Source organism: Prorops nasuta, unplaced genomic scaffold, assembly GCF_024137725.1.
Source record: "Prorops nasuta isolate Cenicafe-Biocafe unplaced genomic scaffold, Cenicafe_Pnas_1.2 PNAS00007, whole genome shotgun sequence".
NCBI lineage: Eukaryota > Metazoa > Arthropoda > Insecta > Hymenoptera > Bethylidae > Prorops > Prorops nasuta.
Genome location: NW_027116804.1, coordinates 7471102 through 7487761, shown reverse-complemented (window position 1 = coordinate 7487761; position 16660 = coordinate 7471102). Strand labels below are relative to the sequence as shown.

Genomic DNA, 16660 nt, shown 5'->3' with positions numbered 1-16660 from the left:
AACTCTAATTACTTAATTATTTTTTTTTAAATTTAACACACAACTGACCACATATTGTTTGCTTGTACGACTGATATTTATTATAATTATATTCAATTTTTATGTCTTTATTGTACCCATTTTTATCACGATGGAAATACTGTATTAATTCTATTGGTGGCTGCAAATTTCCAAAAGAATCAAAATAATCTATGATTTTACCATGTTTAATATAACTCACCCAATGAGTACCTAAACCTTCGTAATTATCTAAATTGATAATTCCACATTCATGTTTGAATGGAAACGGTGGAAGTTTATTGCGCATAAATACACCACGAAAATGTTGTATATTTTTACACATATCGAGTAATTGAATATTTGTTGTTAATTCGCTTATTAGTTCTTTCTTCTTTTTCTCACTCTTAACTTTTTTTGCCATGCTTTATACCACTACCACGTTTATAAGGTGTTAGATAAAGACCACGACCTTCCATGGCTCTATTATGACGTTGTAATTCATCCAACTGTTTACGAGCCTGCTTTGCTTTATTCACTGCATTCGCTACACCAGCTGCTCCTCCAACTAATGATCCTAATACACCGAAAATTGGTAGAATAGGTAAGAATCCACCTCGTTTTGCAACTTTTAGTTTTCTTGTCTTCTTTCTTTTTTTCAAACCCATTCCTACTTTTCTTTTTACATTCATTGCAGCCCAAGTTGTTGCTGAAGCAAGTCGTTCGCCAAATTTAGTGTCTTTAGAAAAAACTATTTTTTTAGCCTTCTTTGCTAAAATTTTATCTGCTTCGTGTCTTTTCAATAATTCTTTACTTTGAGAATATGCAATATCATGTTCTCGACATGCAGCATCAAGTTGATTTATACCTTTTTAACCGCGTGATAATCTTTCCCGTAATCGTGTTTCGGGTCCGCAAAATTGATATCCTTGTACGTGAAGTTCAAGGGAAGATTGTTTATTACACTATTAACAAATCCTTTACCTTTCTTTATTAATAATATATAACCACAATTCAATGTTATTTTTCGAAAAAATTTTTTTTTTTTGTTTAAGAAATCTCATATGATTCAGTGAAAGATTTCAATGAAACTAAGTTCTTTTTAATATGATTTATATATATATATATATATATGTGATTTGTTATCTCTTTCCTCATAGTAACATTACTGCTGTGTGTAATTAATGAATTGTCTATTTTGAATTTAAAAAATGCGTTTTATAAAACAACGTTTAACAATACCAATTTATAATTTAGACTATAAAACGATTAAAGAACAACGTAGACATGGTGCTTTATTACCAAATACAATACGTGGAATTATTTGTGGACCATCAAATTGTGGTAAAACTAATGTTTTATTAAGTTTAATAGAAAGTCCAAATGGTTTAAGATTTAAAATATTTATGTATATTCTAAATCTCTACAACAACCTAAATATAAGTATTTAGAAGAGGTTTTGTCAACAATCAATAATATTGGTTATTTTACATATTCGAATAATACCGATGTTATATCGATAAATGATGCATTACCAAACTCTATTTTTATATTTGATGATATAGCATGTGATAAACAAAATCTTGTGAAAGAATATTTTTCTATGGGTAGGCATTCTAATATTGATAGTTTTTATCTGTGTCAAACATATGCAAAAATACCAAAACATTTGATTCGTGATAATGCAAATTTTTTAATTTTATTCAAACAAGATGGAACAAATTTAAAACATATATATAACGATCATGTAAATACAGAAATGTCTTATGAAACATTTTTAAAATTATGTAATCATTGTTGGCGAAATAATTACAACTTTTTGGTAATAGATAAGGATAGTTCAAGTGTTAAAGGACGTTATCGTAAAAATTTTGATCAGTTCTGTGTGTTTTATAATAGTGGAGATGTTTGATTTGAAAATCAGTTGATTTTGTGTACGCGTGTACATTACATTGTTCGGTAAAAAAAAAAAAAATCATGGACTTTACCAATAAAAAAGTTTTAGCTAAAATTGCGAAAGCAAGTCGAGTGATTAAAAAAAAATATAAGGACTTAAAAATGGGAATAGCAGATGCTGAAAAATCTGCTGAAGAAGCATATAAACCCATAGTTGAACCATTAAAAAAGTTAGTACATAATTCATTACAAGTGAAAAAAGAAAAGATTAAAAATGAAGAATACGATGATGAAGAAGAAGATATGGAAAATAAATTTAAAGTGGATAAAAAGAAGAGGAAAAAAATGGGGAGGAAAGTTTGGAAAATGTGTCAGATAAATCTCTTGCAGAAAAATCAAACCAATCGATGTTAATTGATGATCCGGAAGTTTTTTTCGATAATGATAATAGTATTGGAAATTTATCCTTTGAGTATATTCAAAAATTTTATAATAATAAAAATGTTGACGTTGATCGTACATATGGAGTGTATATGGATCCTATTTCGAATCAATTAATGTTAGGAAATGTATTATTTAATACCGATGAAAATGATGATATTATTATTGGTGAAAATAAATATCCTGGTACACGTGGGCTTTACGAGCTTATTTTCATGAAACAACCGATCGAATACAATAAGGATGATGAGAAGAATTATAAAAAAATATTATTAAAAACTAATGCATATCGGCGAAATAGGTCATCTGAAGATCAAATTAAACGTAGTAGAAGTAGTAAGTATAAAAATATTATTTCTAATTTAATAACGAAAAAATCCGCAACAAAATCAACAACATCTAAAACATTATCTGGTTTATCTGAAAATCAATCAAGAACAAGAGCATCTAAAACATTATCAAGCTCATCTGAAAATCAATCAAGAACAAGAGTAGCTAAAACATTACCAAGTTCGTCTGAAAATCAATCAAGAGTAAAAGCATCTTCTTCTTTGGAAAATTCTACTAAACAGTTAAATACAAGACCAAGATCACATTCATTTTCGGGGAGAGGATTTCAATCATCCTTATATAAAAAAGAAATTATTTATCTAGTGATGATGATGATGATGATGACAACGATCAAAATCAATTGATACCATCTAAAATGTTATTAAATAATCATGTAAAAGATTATGTTTACTGGGACAATCCAAATGAACTTGTCGATAGATTGAAATTATTAATAGCATCAAAAAACGCTGGTCATACTAATCATGATAATGAAATCATATCTATTATTGAAGAACTGCGCGAGGATGGTGTCATTGCTTAAAACATTATATTCTTGAAAAATTTTGCCAGTGTTTGTTCATAACTCAACGAAGCAAGTCATAAGTTCGTTTTATAGAAGTAGTGAGAATGTCTATTAATAAGTTTGGTGGTACTAGTGATAGTAGTAGATATAAAGATCATTTACAGTATAAAAGAAAAAGAGAAATATCAATGAATTTCTATTATTCAGGGCGTTCTTTCGACGCTCAAAATAAAAAAATTATTAATGTATTCGATCCTGAGAATATTAATGATGCTGTTACTTTAAAATATTTATATAATCTAATTTCGGAAAACAATGATAAAATTTATCACATATTCATGAGAATACACTTTCAAAGATTAATGAAAAAGATGTTGATCTTCGTAAACATATACAAAGTGAATTACAAGATCTTAATACTACAATATTATCACAACTTAATAGCAAGATCACAAATGTTGAAAAAATTTATTCGCTAATTAAAGGAAAATTCAAAGATCTTCGCGATCACATATTAACTGAAATAAGAAATCTTTCTGATGAAATAAATATACATAACGAGACGAATGATATCAAGTTGAATAAAGTAAAGAATGATATTTTAACATATTCAAACGAAGAATTGACTAAATTAAGTAATTCCTTTAAAGATTTAAGAACAATAGTTAATTCACAGATAAATAATTTTGAAAAAACAATAAAATCCTTAGAGGTGAAGATTGATGAGAAAGCGAAAGTATTGACTGAGGAAGAAGTTAATGAAAAAATAAATGCACTTGTGAAAGAATTTAATGAGAAACTAAAAGATATTAATAAACCATTGAAAACACAATTACTACAAGAAAATCAGTCTTTCTCTGAAACAGGAATAACTTCAGGATCAATTCCACTAAAAGTTATACCTAATCCAAAAGAAGTATTGAATAAACAAATTGATCATTTAAAATCAATCTCAAACACGCAAAATAATGAAAATAAACAATTGAAAAATCAATTAAGATTGGAAAATCATCGACCTTTCTTTGGAACAGGAATAATGACTTCAGGATCAATTCCACTAAAAAAAATTATACCTGACGCAAAAAACAATGAAAAAGGAGAATAAATAAGGTGAGTAAATTTAAAAGGATTTTTTTTTAAGATGAATAGTAATGAAAAGAGTTTTGATTAAACAACAACAATAATAATAATATCTACAATGAGTAAGGAGAAAGTTCAACTAGTAAAAGAACTTCATAGATCGGCAAGAAAAAATTTTCCACGACGTCGAGTAATAATAAAGGGATATGATGATTTATGGCAAGCAGACTTAGTTGATATGCGAGCTTACACTCATCAAAATAAGGGTAATCAATATATTTTGGTTGTTATTGATACTTTTTCAAAATATGCATGGGCAGAACCGATAAAAAAAAACAGGAAATGAAGTGACTAAAACATTTGGTAAAATTATAAAAAGTAGAAAACCAAAAAATTTACAGACTGACGATGGTAAAGTGTTATAACAAAACATTTCAAGATCTCATGAAGAAACATACAATCAATCATTATTCAACATATAGTATTATGAAAGCAAGTATTGTCAAACGCTTTACTCGAACTTTAAAAAATGATATGTGGAAATTATTTACAATGAATGGAAGCTATAAATGGATAAATATTCTTATAACAATAATTAACGACTATAATAGAAGAAAACATCGTACTACTGGCATGAAACCTATTGATATTAATGCAAAAAATTCAACACATTTATTGAATACAGTGTACAGTAATATAAAAATTGCTGCTCCAAGAAAATTTAAAGTTGGTGATTTTGTGCGTTTAAGTAAATATAAGATGTTATTTGAGAAAGGATATACACCAAATTGGACTACTGAAGTGTTTAAAGTAAAAGTTATTCAAAAAACTAATCCAGTTAGTTATCTGTTGCAAGATTTGAGTAATAATGATATTAAAGGAGCATTTTATGAGCAAGAATTATCAGAAGTTAAAGATAAAAATTTATATCTTGTGGAGAAAATATTGCGTAAAAAGGGAAATAAAGTTTTTGTAAAATGGTTAGGTTTTGAAAAATCAAATAATTCATGGATAGATAAAGATAATGTATTGTAAACAATTATGAAATAAAAAATATTTTATTACTTAAATATATATATTTAAGTTTTATTTTCAAACTACTTTTTCTCCTATTCTTTTCCTTTCTTTCATTAACCACAACGATTGTGATATATATATCTAAAACGTTGGAGTGGGGAGAATAGCGTATAAAGACATGAAGTAACTCTTTCTATATCAATACCTCCATTACCGTCAATAATATCTATTCTATAACTAATTTTTTTAAACAGTTCTATAAAACTTTTAATCGTGTCTCTCTCTCTCTTTCCCTTTCTTCACCTACTAATTTCAAAATGGATAAGTAAGTGTTATTTTCTATCAAAATATTATTTTTTAATAACTAATATTTATTCATTATTTTAGAATTACACATATATTTGATGTAGATGGTTTTAACGTGGATAATGAAATTAAATTTAAAGATGCAGCTCTTATAGATATTAATACTGGCTTTATATATACAGCTAATTTTAATTTAAATTATAATTACTATGCATTACGTAAAGAAGATCAAATAAGTGCACGATATTTATATTTAAATTTACATGGAATGTTATATAAAGATTATGGTTTTGAGGAATATGAACAAAGTGATATGAATGATAATATTTTAAGTAATTGTAAAAAAAATTTTTATGACATAGAGTCTGCAATAATTGGCTACAAAGGAGGTATCATTGAGCAAAAAATATTGAAAAATTTAGGTATGGAGTATGTGAATATTGAAAAATTTGGATGTCCTAAATTCAATGATCTTATAGAATTATATAATTTTCAAGAAACAAAATGTAAATTACATGCTAGAATGTACACTATAAGAAATACAAGAGTATATTCTCCATTCGAGGAAGTTCAAATATTTAGAAATTGGGTAATAGATAATAAGTAATAATTTTAAAAAATTTTGTTATAATTATATTTCTAATTTGATATATGTATTTTTTATTATTCTTTAAAATTGTTTTACAAAATAAATTTTAACATACATATTATTTTCTATCTTTGCATTTTTTTTTTTCGTTACTTTTAAAATGTCCCCATGGTAGTGTATTTATAAAATCATCCATTATAAAACGTTTATCATCGTATGGATTTAAAGCTATTTTTTCTTCTAAAATACTATACACTTTGTGCAGTTTAGAATTTATTCTACCTTGTAAACTTACTTTAATATCTTGATTGAATAGACAATCGAAATAATCTTGAATAGTAATATTTCTTTTTACAACATTTGATGAAATTCCCTTAATTTTCTTTATGTCACATTTATCGAAAACTTATATGGCATACATTTTTGATCTTAAACCAATAAATTCTTTCATTATATATCCATTATTTTCATCTTTCATCAGCCCAGACACTTTTTTATTAACCAATGGTATTTTATAAATATTATTTGTTGAATAATCACTGGTATCAAGCATTGTTCTACAATCTCTTTTAATAGTTTCATAAATATCAAAATGTTTGATCTCGTTAATCAAGCTATCAGTATCCATATATAAAATTTTAGCGCAATCATTAAAGCTCGTTTTCATATAATTATAGTGAAAATCGTATAAACAAATTTTTGAAATATCTAATATTGACATACCAACGTAAATGGGTTTATTACTCGTTACACATAATTTATTCATTTTAATCGCCATTAAGTTTTCATTAAAAATAACTCTACTATGAAAATTAGGTTTTGAAATATATGAATTAGCACCGTAACGACCGTCCCATACAGTACACAATTTTACATCCACATGATTTCGAACATTTTCCATTGTTTTACCAAAAACGGCATTATTCATTAATTTATATAAGTTTTTTTCAAAATCATTATTAGCTTTTACACGTAACTCCGTGTTCAATTCAATGTAAATGCGTAACCATTCTTTTTGCTTAAATTGTAAAATACGATGTATTTTATCCAGTTGAAGACCATGTTTTAAGAATTTTCTCAACATTCTAATGTGTATAACGTATCTTTTCTTATCGTATAACGTTGTTAAAAGCTTCATATGTTTACTATTTACCGGTGATAAATCATGAGTAGGACAAAATGGTAAATCTATATGAGAATTATGAATACTTTGCGGATAATTTAAATCGATTTCTAATATATAAGCTAATGTAGAATTTGTGTCTATGTTATTAACATCAAAATTCTCACAATTATCAACCAATTTGAATTCCGCATATGGTAATGCTTGTGACATTGCCCATCCATATAAATTATTAACATCAAAATACATTAAATAAACATCATCTTTCATAGGATCATAAAGATCATGCATATACTTATTATTTGCCACAGAATGTCTTTTACAACATTGACTAATACCACCTCGTATACCTCGCTCAATAAACATTACCTTATCAACATCTGTTAATAGTTCTAGTTTTATATTTGTAAACTTTAACATTGCATCCCAGGTAAAACTCGGGAGAGTAAAATAATAAGCAGGATCTAATCCATAACTTGATAAACAATTCATTCTAAAAGTTTGAAATATATCGGCTAATAGAAGAACATCAGTTTTTAAATAGAGATCACTATATTCACCTAAATTTTTAATGTTAAAAATTTTCCATACTTTTTTTGCATATTCATATTCCTCTAAAGTTATATTACATAAACTTAATTCACTATAAAAATCTTCATATTTTGGTAATGTAGTATCTTCAAATTTATCCCAATTGTCAAGATAATCATATGGAAATACACCTTTTTGCGTAACTAATTCAAACTCGGTATTATTAATACAATTTTCTCTCACAATTTTCATATCACTTTTACACAATGTTTGCGATAGTTTACTAAGCGATGTATTTAGGAATCTGTATGAATCAATAAATCGTATTTGTAAATTTTTTTTGTTTTCATGAATCTTAACTGTTTTCATAATTCCAACATATCTTTCAGTGTTTAAAGCAATTACTTTAGTAATACTTTTCGAGATTGGGAGGAGCAGAAAATGTTGCGAAGTAGATTCCGCATTTCTCTGTTATATCTCCCATCTCTATTGCGCTCACAATAGACGGCTAGACCGACAGCGTCTAGCAGCTCTATCTGTCTCTCTCTCCGCGGCGCGCTTGCGCGTCTTCTGGCCCTGGCGCGTCGCGGCCGCGAAGCGACACTACTTGCGCGCTTGGCCACTAGGTGGCCAGCGCCCGCGGCAGCTCTCTCGCTGGCAAGATTAGTGTCGCGTAATTATATAGATGGGTCCTTGATAAGGATCCATCGCACCTCAGCCTTGCTCGACCGCTGCCTTACCGGCAGCAACAGCAGCACCTTTTTGAGCCTTTCGGCACCACCGCCTCCACGGCATTTTTTGACGCCTCCACCAGGCCAGCCAACGAGCGCCTCCACCGGCGAACTCTACGGGTCGACTACTTTGGTAAGTATCACCCACCACCCACTGCCTACCAAGAGGGGACTACCCCTCTGCGGCATTTCCTCCCTCCTAAGGGAAATTTCTCCGGGGACTGCCCGGGAGAAGTCCAACCCTCTCCTTCCCCTCCACACTGCCTCCGAGGACTACCTCGGACCCAGTGTTCCGACCCTCAAATCCAGGGCTCTCGACGAGTCGGGTAGTGGGAGGGGTAGATTCACCCTAGGGGTTGGGGTGGCTCGGAGCCACCATAGCTCTGGGAGAAGGGGGCTGAGGGGTAAGGGGACTTCCCCTTCCCTAAATCCACCTCTCCTACTTCGCTTCCTCCCGTGGCTGGGGATTTTACTAGGGAATACCCTAGGGAAAATTGTCCAGTCCGGGAGTTGATAAGTCCGCGTTCCATCCTGGGGAATTCTAGTCTTTGGGGTTCTTGGGAATCTTCGATTACCGAAATTCCCTAGAATTTGACGACAACAAATTCCCAAGGAAGTCTATCATTTTAGTCTAGCGGTTCTTTGTAAATATATTTGTACATTTTATTTATTTGAATATAGACTCTTTTACCTCCTACATTTGTCTTCGAAATTTATTCTCAGATATAACCTTCCCTTCTGACCACAGGGCTGGAGCCTACTTGGGCACTGTCTCGCACAAATTTTTGGTCCTTCGAGCCGGATATCCGGCAAAAAACGTTCGAAGTGCATCAGTGTTCCTGAGTGGGCATTCCGGACTGTGTTTTGGATTGTAGTTTGTTCTGGAATAGAGTTTCGAAATGGCTAGCGCAGGGGAATTATTAGAAGCAATCAATTACGTGCCCATGATTCGGGGTGAATTCGTTCGGTTGGTCGTTAACATCAAGAAGCGTGGAGTGCACTATTTCACCCTTCCCTTCTTGGAGGATAGGCTAGCAGCCTTAGAGAAGTGGCTTAACGTGTTGCATAAAACTCACGTTAAGATCACTACTCACACTAAACCGGCCGAATTAGCTAAAATGGAGTACGTAACCGATAATTGGTATCAAGCGGCCCTTGATGCCCATAGTGACGCGGAAGAATTCATCCTAGGACATCTAGATGAACTTCGACTCAATCAGGGCATGTCGGCATCAGGTCCCACTGCGCCTTCAGGCGAAATAAACCACATTAGGCTTCCAGTTATTGATTTACCGAAGTTTTCCGGGGATTATTTAGAATGGAACAACTTTTATGAGACGTTCCGTTCCATTGTTCACGACAGTGTATGTCTCGGGTCGGGACAAGTTCCATTATCTAAAATCCTGTTTGCAAGGAGAAGCAGCTACGGTCATTAAATCTTTAGCGATCACTTCCGAGAACTATGAGATAGCATGGGACACTCTGTTGCTCGGTACACTGACAAACGGATGATCACGGATACGTTCTTAGATCAAATCTCGCAAGTACCCACGCTTCGGGGTGACAATTTTAAGGTTCTGAAAGAAGTCAGGGACTCAGTTACGGTTGCTCTCAACGCCCTCAAAACTATGGGATACGGCGTCGATCAATGGGATCCCATAATTGTTCATTCGCTGAAGAACAAACTGGATGACACCCTTCGTTTAGCCTGGGAAATGTATCTAGGAAGCAGCAAGGATTATCCCTCGTTCATTCAATTCTCTGAGTTTCTAACGCGTCATATTAACTCCTTGCAATCATTAGGTAACAAACCTAAAAATTGCAAAAAGGAATCGGGGAGATCCTTGAAGTCACACGCTACTAGCGTGAATAGTACCGGTTGCGCTCACTGTGGTAATAACCATCTCTTGTATCAGTGCAAGGACTACCTTGCATTGACCCCTCAGGCCCGTTCAAAGTTCGCATTTTCACAGAATCTTTGCATCAACTGTCTGAGGCCCGGGCATAGTTGCTCCAATTGCTCTTCTTCGTCACGATGCAGGAAATGTAGTAAAATGCATCATACCTTATTACATTTTGACAAATCTGGCACCGGGGGGAGCAAGGCACGGGGGTCTACCCCCGCGGTCAACTCCTTTTCCGAGCCAGAACCCTCTAGCTCGAATACTACAACACATCTTAGTGTTTCCGACACCCGATCAGTGCTATTGGCCACCTTTTCTGCCAGAATCGACGCTCATGACGGTTCTCGTATTATAGTCCGCGGTTTAGTTGACACGGGCTCCGAAACTTCCTTTATTTCGGAAAATCTAGCTCAGCAACTACGGGTATCACGAAAACGTGTCAACGCAACCATTCATGGCGTCTCTCTGAATTCGGCTCAAAACGTTCGAGCAGAGGTACAGATTACGCTTCATTCTCTATCACGACACGGTGTCTCGTTGGACGTAACTGCATTGATCTTACCAAGGATTACTCAGTATATGCCTCCGACTTATTCTCCGTCGTCCTTTCCAGCACTTAGCAAAATTGACCTGGCTGATAACTTCGCTTCAACCAGGGCTCCAATTGATGTGCTCATTGGTGCAGACTATCTTGCAGCATTGATGGAAGGCCCGTACATGCATTCTCCTGATCATACGTTGCTTGCTCAGCGGACTATTTTCGGTTGGATCGTTTCGGGGGTCGTACCCAGGGCTGGTCGCTCTCATAGTGTCACGGTGCATCATTGCTTTGAGGTAGAAAAAACTCTTCACGACTTCTGGGAACTGGAAGAAGTTCCGGAAGTCAAACCCATGTCCACAGAGGACTCCCTTTGTGAACAACATTTTGTGAATACGGTATCACGCACCTCTTCAGGTCGTTTTGTCGTTGCTTTACCTTTTCGATCCGACATCGAGAAGCACAGCTTAGGTTCTTCCTCTCGGGTAGCAGAGAAAACCTTAACACGAATACTTCGGCGATTGGAAACCTCTCCAGAACAAGCTGAAAGTTATTCTCAATTCTTACAGGAGTATCAAGTGTTAGGACATATGTCTCCTGTTCCTTTGAACTCTGATTTTCGCGTCTTTCTGCCTCATCATGCAGTTTTTAAGACCGAGAACCAGAAAACAAAGATTCGCGTTGTATTCAACGCATCATCTAAAACCTCTACTGGCGTCTTGCTTAATGATACGCTATTCATTGGACCCAAACTCCAACAGGACATCACGCGGATCCTAATCAATTGGCGTTCCTTTCGATATGTAAGCGTGACAGACATTGTTAAGATGTTCCGACAGATTCTTGTGCGTTTTGAGGACCGCAAGTATCAGAACATTTTATGGAAGACTGATTCCGGTGCGCTTCAGGCTTTCGAGCTCAACACGGTGACCTACGGTACGGGACCGGCACCGTTCTTATCCTCGCGAGTTTTGCGCGAATTAGCTTACACGGACGGAGCTAACTTCCCTCTCGCACAGGATGTGTTGTTAAATTCTACTTATGTAGACGACATACTTTTTGGGGCCCATGACTTAAAGCAACTTAGTTCGGTCAGGGAACAACTCATCGCTCTACTGGCGAAAGGGGGCTTCTCCTTAAGCAAATGGGCATTCAATCAACCGGGGTCTTCCCCGCTTGAACCTCCCGAGCTGCACTCTTTCTTTGAGGATCCTGCTGGATCAAGTAAAGTCTTGGGCATATATTGGGATCACGGGGATGATAGCTTCCGCTTCCGTGCTTCTCCTTCTCACATTGGTGTACTAACCAAACGCATCCTCTTATCAGAGAATGCCAAGATCTTCGATCCATTGGGATGGATCTCTCCAATAGTCATCACCTTAAAGCAGTTGATGCAATCCACCTGGTTGCTTAAACTCTCTTGGGATGAAGAAATTCCCGAGCCTATTCAGTCAAAATGGCTCAAGTGCTATGAGCAGCTCCGAGACTTACAGACTTTACGGATCCCACGGTGGACTGGACAATCATTTACTATTGGAAAACGCGAATTAATTGGATTTTGCGACGCCTCAGAGCTTGCGTACGGCGCGGTCGTTTATGAACGCCTCACTGATGAGGACGGTCAACTCTCGGTACATTTAGTAATGTCCAAAACAAAGGTCGCTCCGATCAAGACCACTTCAATCCCTCGTCTGGAGTTGGTCGCCGCTGCCCTTCTTGTCAAATTATTGGTTCACGTCAAGGGAAGCTTGGTCGGGAGTTGTGATGCGATTCATTGCTATTCAGATTCGCAGGTCGCTTTAGCTTGGATAGCAAAGCAACCCGTACATTGGAAGACGTTTGTGGCCAATCGCGTTTCATATATCCAAACACATTTATCGGAAGCCAGCTGGCATTATGTACACACTAAATCGAATCCTGCAGACTTGTGTTCAAGAGGAACCAGTGCTCAACAGTTATCAGAGGACTCACTTTGGTGGCATGGGCCTGCTTTCCTCCGTGAGCACACCGTAAATCCCGTTCAGATCTTTGAAACCGCGGAAGAAAGTCGGAAGGTAGCGTTAACCGCTCAACTAGACACAACTGAGTGTTGGTTTTTTGATAAGTTTTCGTCTTGGTCTAAACTGGTCCGAGTTATGGCCTATGTCCTTCGATTTGTCCAGCGGACCAGGAAAACCGGCCAATGGGAGGACTCCCTCCTGTCTGCATCGGAAATTCGCAGTTCGATTGAAGCCTTGGTAAAGGTTGTTCAACGAACACACTTCGCGAGCGAAATCTCAGCCTTGAATCATGGGTTACGTATACCGTCGCGGTCAAAGCTTCTTTCCTTACATCCGGTCATTGATTCACAAGGAATCTTAAGAATAGGGGGACGGCTTTGGAACGCCGAAATTTCTGAACAAATGAAACACCCCGTTATTTTACCGGACTGTCATTTAACTGCCATACTCATTAGACAAACCCACCTAGAGACACTTCACGGGGGACTCCAATTAACCTTGTCCACGTTGCGGCAAAGGTTTTGGGTCGTGATTGCGCGAAATCTAGTAAAATCATGTGTTCATAAATGCATCACGTGTGTTCGCGAACGCGCTAAACTCGGTAGCCAACTTATGGGTTCACTTCCTGCCGCTCGGGTTTTTCGCAGTTTCACTTTCGAACACACCGGAGTAGACTATGCCGGGCCCTTTTCGGTGAAATTACATCACGGTCGTAATGCAAAAGCCATAAAATGCTACGTGGCCGTGTTCGTGTGTCTATCTACCCGTGCTGTTCACTTGGAACTCGTCTCCAGACTGGACACCGAGGCCTTCCTCGCCGCGCTGACTCGATTTATCTCTCGTCGTGGAAAACCCGCCGTCATATATTCAGACAACGGCCTCAACTTTCAAGGAGCGGACGCAGAACTCAAACGCGCCTACCGATGCTCCTTAGAAGCTGCACGCGCTCAGAACACCGATTCCATCAGTAAAATCGAGTGGAAATTCATTCCGGTCACTACTCCCCACTGGGGCGGTCTTTGGGAAAGTGCCGTAAAAAGCATGAAGCACCACCTGAAGCGCTCCCTCGGAGTTTTCGTGCCTAATTTCGAGGAAATGGCCACACTATTGACCAAGATTGAGGCCTGTTTAAATTTACGACCTATATCGCGGTTACATGATGATCCAGAGTCGTTGGACGTACTCACTCCGGGGCATTTTTTGTCAGGACGGGCGTTAAATTCCCCACCTGAATTATCCACCTTGGATTTACGAGAATCATCATTAAACCGTTGGCAAACCGTAAATCGAATCACCGAGACCTTTTGGAAGAAGTGGTCTTCCGAATACTTACACACTCTGCAACATAGGCCGAAATGGCAGAACTCTAACTCGGAATTCGGTGAAGGAGATTTGGTGCTTGTCAAAGTACCTAACAATCCTCCCCGTATGTGGACCTTGGGGCGGATTCTCAAACTAGTTCCTGGGGTGGACGGAGTAGCTCGCGTAGCTGTCCTTAAAACCGCGAGAAAAAAGATTCAACGGAGTCTCTCGCAACTCTGTAAACTCCCCTCTTAGCCCTCACTTTGGGTCTTATCAGGGTCTATCTTCACCCTGCTTTCCGGCATCCTGGGACTCTTCAGGTTGTCATCTCTCCTTCTCAAGCTTCCTGGGACTCTTCAGGTTGCTTAACTTTCTTTTCCTGGTTTCCTGGGACTCTTCAGGTTACCACCTCCTCTCTCGGGCGTCCTGGGACTCTTCAGGTCGTCCTGTTACCTGTTCCAAACCTTCAGGAACACTTTATGCTCTCCGCCATGTCTTTTCTTCCAAAACTCCAACAATACTTACTGAGTCTTCGTACTCATCATTTGCTTTTTTTTGGTGCAGCGATATTTGAGCATGGCGGATTATCCATGGGCCCACCTACTGGGCGTAGGATATGAAGACGAGGGGGACGACGTCCTAGAATTACATGCCACCCGGGAGGAAAGTGAATTTCGGCGGCTGTTCGGCCATGTCCTCCCGGCGGGGCCGAATGAGGAGCCGGCACCGCCACCACCTCCACCTCCAGCAACCCGAACACGGGCGAGACGGCAGAGGCCCGTCATCGCCTCTAAGAAGAGCATTGCCTCGGCGAACTGGGTTGGGAAAGTCCTAGACGATCCCAGCGCCAGGGAGCTCGAGCGCAATGCTCAACAAATCAGGGTCCGCGCATTCGGGCAAGAAATTGAAGTGCCCCTATATTCCGTCCTAAAACTGCGGAGATGGAAGGCCTGGGCCCCGCAGGGCAAAATCACCCTGCGGTGGTCGCCGGCCTTAGAGCTTCACTCGGCCAAGCTCCATATGAAGCCATGTAAATAGTCGTCTCGTCCTTATCTGTTTTATATCTTTTATTTTCATTTTTTTTTGTAAATAAACTTGTGATTAAACTGAATTAACTTTCTTCTTCCTTGTCTTGACGCCATCGCGTCAACGGGGGGAGTTTGTTCGAGATTGGGAGGAGCAGAAAATGTTGCGAAGTAGATTCCGCATTTCTCTGTTATATCTCCCATCTCTATTGCGCTCACAATAGACGGCTAGACCGACAGCGTCTAGCCGCTCTATCTGTCTCTCTCTCCGCGGCGCGCTTGCGCGTCTTCTGGCCCTGGCGCGTCGCGGCCGCGAAGCGACACTACTTGCGCGCTTGGCCACTAGGTGGCCAGCGCCCGCGGCAGCTCTCTCGCTAGCAAGATTAGTGTCGCGTAATTATATAGATGGGTCCTTGATAAGGACCCATCGCACCTCAGCCTTGCTCGACCGCTGCCTTACCCGCAGCAACAGCAGCACCTTTTTGAGCCTTTCGGCACCACCGCCTCCACGGCATTTTTTGACGCCTCCACCAGGCCAGCCAACGAGCGCCTCCACCGGCGAACTCTACGGGTCGACTACTTTGGTAAGTATCACCCACCACCCACTGCCTACCAAGAGGGGATTACCCCTCTGCGGCATTTCCTCCCTCCTAAGGGAAATTTCTCCGGGGACTGCCCGGGAGAAGTCCAACCCTCTCCTTCCCCTCCACACTGCCTCCGAGGACTACCTCGGACCCAGTGTTCCGACCCTCAAATCCAGGGCTCTCGACGAGTCGGATAGTGGGAGGGGTAGATTCACCCTAGGGGTTGGGGTGGCTCGGAGCCACCATAGCTCTGGGAGAAGGGGGCTGAGGGGTAAGGGGACTTCCCCTTCCCTAAATCCACCTCTCCTACTTCGCTTCCTCCCGTGGCTGGGGATTTTACTAGGGAATACCCTAGGGAAAATTGTCCAGTCCGGGAGTTGATAAGTCCGCGTTCCTTCCTGGGGAATTCTAGTCTTTGGGGTTCTTGGGAATCTTCGATTACCGAAATTCCGTAGAATTTGACGACAACAAATTCCCTAGGAAGTCTATCATTTTAGTCTAGCGGTTCTTTGTAAATATATTTGTACATTTTATTTATTTGAATAAAGACTCTTTTACCTCCTACATTTGTCTTCGAAATTTATTCTCAGATATAACCTTCCCTTCTGACCACAGGGCTGGAGCCTACTTGGGCACTGTCTCGCACAAATACCATTTAATAATAAAGCTACGTCTTCTATTAAAAAATGTGCATCATAATTACTTAAGTTATGAAAAACTATTGGTAAAATATTGGAATC

General features: G+C 37.9%; 3 protein-coding genes across 3 annotated transcripts; 2 read left to right on the top strand and 1 right to left on the bottom strand.

The window, feature by feature from the left end:
• The first annotated feature begins 4388 nt into the window (after positions 1-4388).
• LOC136775053 (uncharacterized) lies at positions 4389-5305 on the top strand. The gene is made up of 2 exons (XM_066729529.1): positions 4389-4536; positions 4650-5305. Exons 1-2 carry the CDS (start codon positions 4389-4391, stop codon positions 5303-5305), a joined length of 804 nt encoding a protein of 267 aa, XP_066585626.1.
• A 995-nt stretch (positions 5306-6300) lies between these two features.
• Positions 6301-8320, bottom strand: LOC136775052 (uncharacterized). Its single transcript, XM_066729527.1, has 3 exons — positions 8253-8320; positions 6602-8140; positions 6301-6529 (listed from the first exon to the last, which is right to left on the bottom strand). The coding sequence occupies exons 1-3, from the start codon at positions 8318-8320 to the stop codon at positions 6301-6303; spliced, it is 1836 nt and encodes a 611-aa protein (XP_066585624.1).
• A 3516-nt stretch (positions 8321-11836) lies between these two features.
• On the top strand, positions 11837-15349 carry LOC136775051 (uncharacterized). The gene is made up of 6 exons (XM_066729526.1): positions 11837-12087; positions 12151-13097; positions 13377-14188; positions 14309-14534; positions 14589-14671; positions 14876-15349. Exons 1-6 carry the CDS (start codon positions 11837-11839, stop codon positions 15347-15349), a joined length of 2793 nt encoding a protein of 930 aa, XP_066585623.1.
• Positions 15350-16660: the final 1311 nt, after the last annotated feature.

Excerpts from the sequence above, each read along its gene's own strand:
- LOC136775053 (XM_066729529.1), top strand. The coding sequence starts at position 4,389 with ATGAGTAAGGAGAAAGTTCAACTAGTAAAAGAACTTCATAGATCGGCA. Across the intron at positions 4,537-4,649 it reads TTACACTCATCAAAATAAGG|TAGAAAACCAAAAAATTTAC; the intron begins GTAATCAATATA and ends AATTATAAAAAG.
- LOC136775052 (XM_066729527.1), bottom strand. The coding sequence starts at position 8,320 with ATGGGAGATATAACAGAGAAATGCGGAATCTACTTCGCAACATTTTCT. Across the intron at positions 8,141-8,252 it reads GCTCCTCCCAATCTCGAAAA|ATTCCTAAATACATCGCTTA; the intron begins GTATTACTAAAG and ends TGATTCATACAG. Across the intron at positions 6,530-6,601 it reads ATTGGTTTAAGATCAAAAAT|AAATATTACTATTCAAGATT; the intron begins GTATGCCATATA and ends TGTTGTAAAAAG.
- LOC136775051 (XM_066729526.1), top strand. The coding sequence starts at position 11,837 with ATGTTCCGACAGATTCTTGTGCGTTTTGAGGACCGCAAGTATCAGAAC. Across the intron at positions 12,088-12,150 it reads TTTGGGGCCCATGACTTAAA|CAAATGGGCATTCAATCAAC; the intron begins GCAACTTAGTTC and ends CTTCTCCTTAAG. Across the intron at positions 13,098-13,376 it reads TCAACTAGACACAACTGAGT|GGGGACGGCTTTGGAACGCC; the intron begins GTTGGTTTTTTG and ends TCTTAAGAATAG.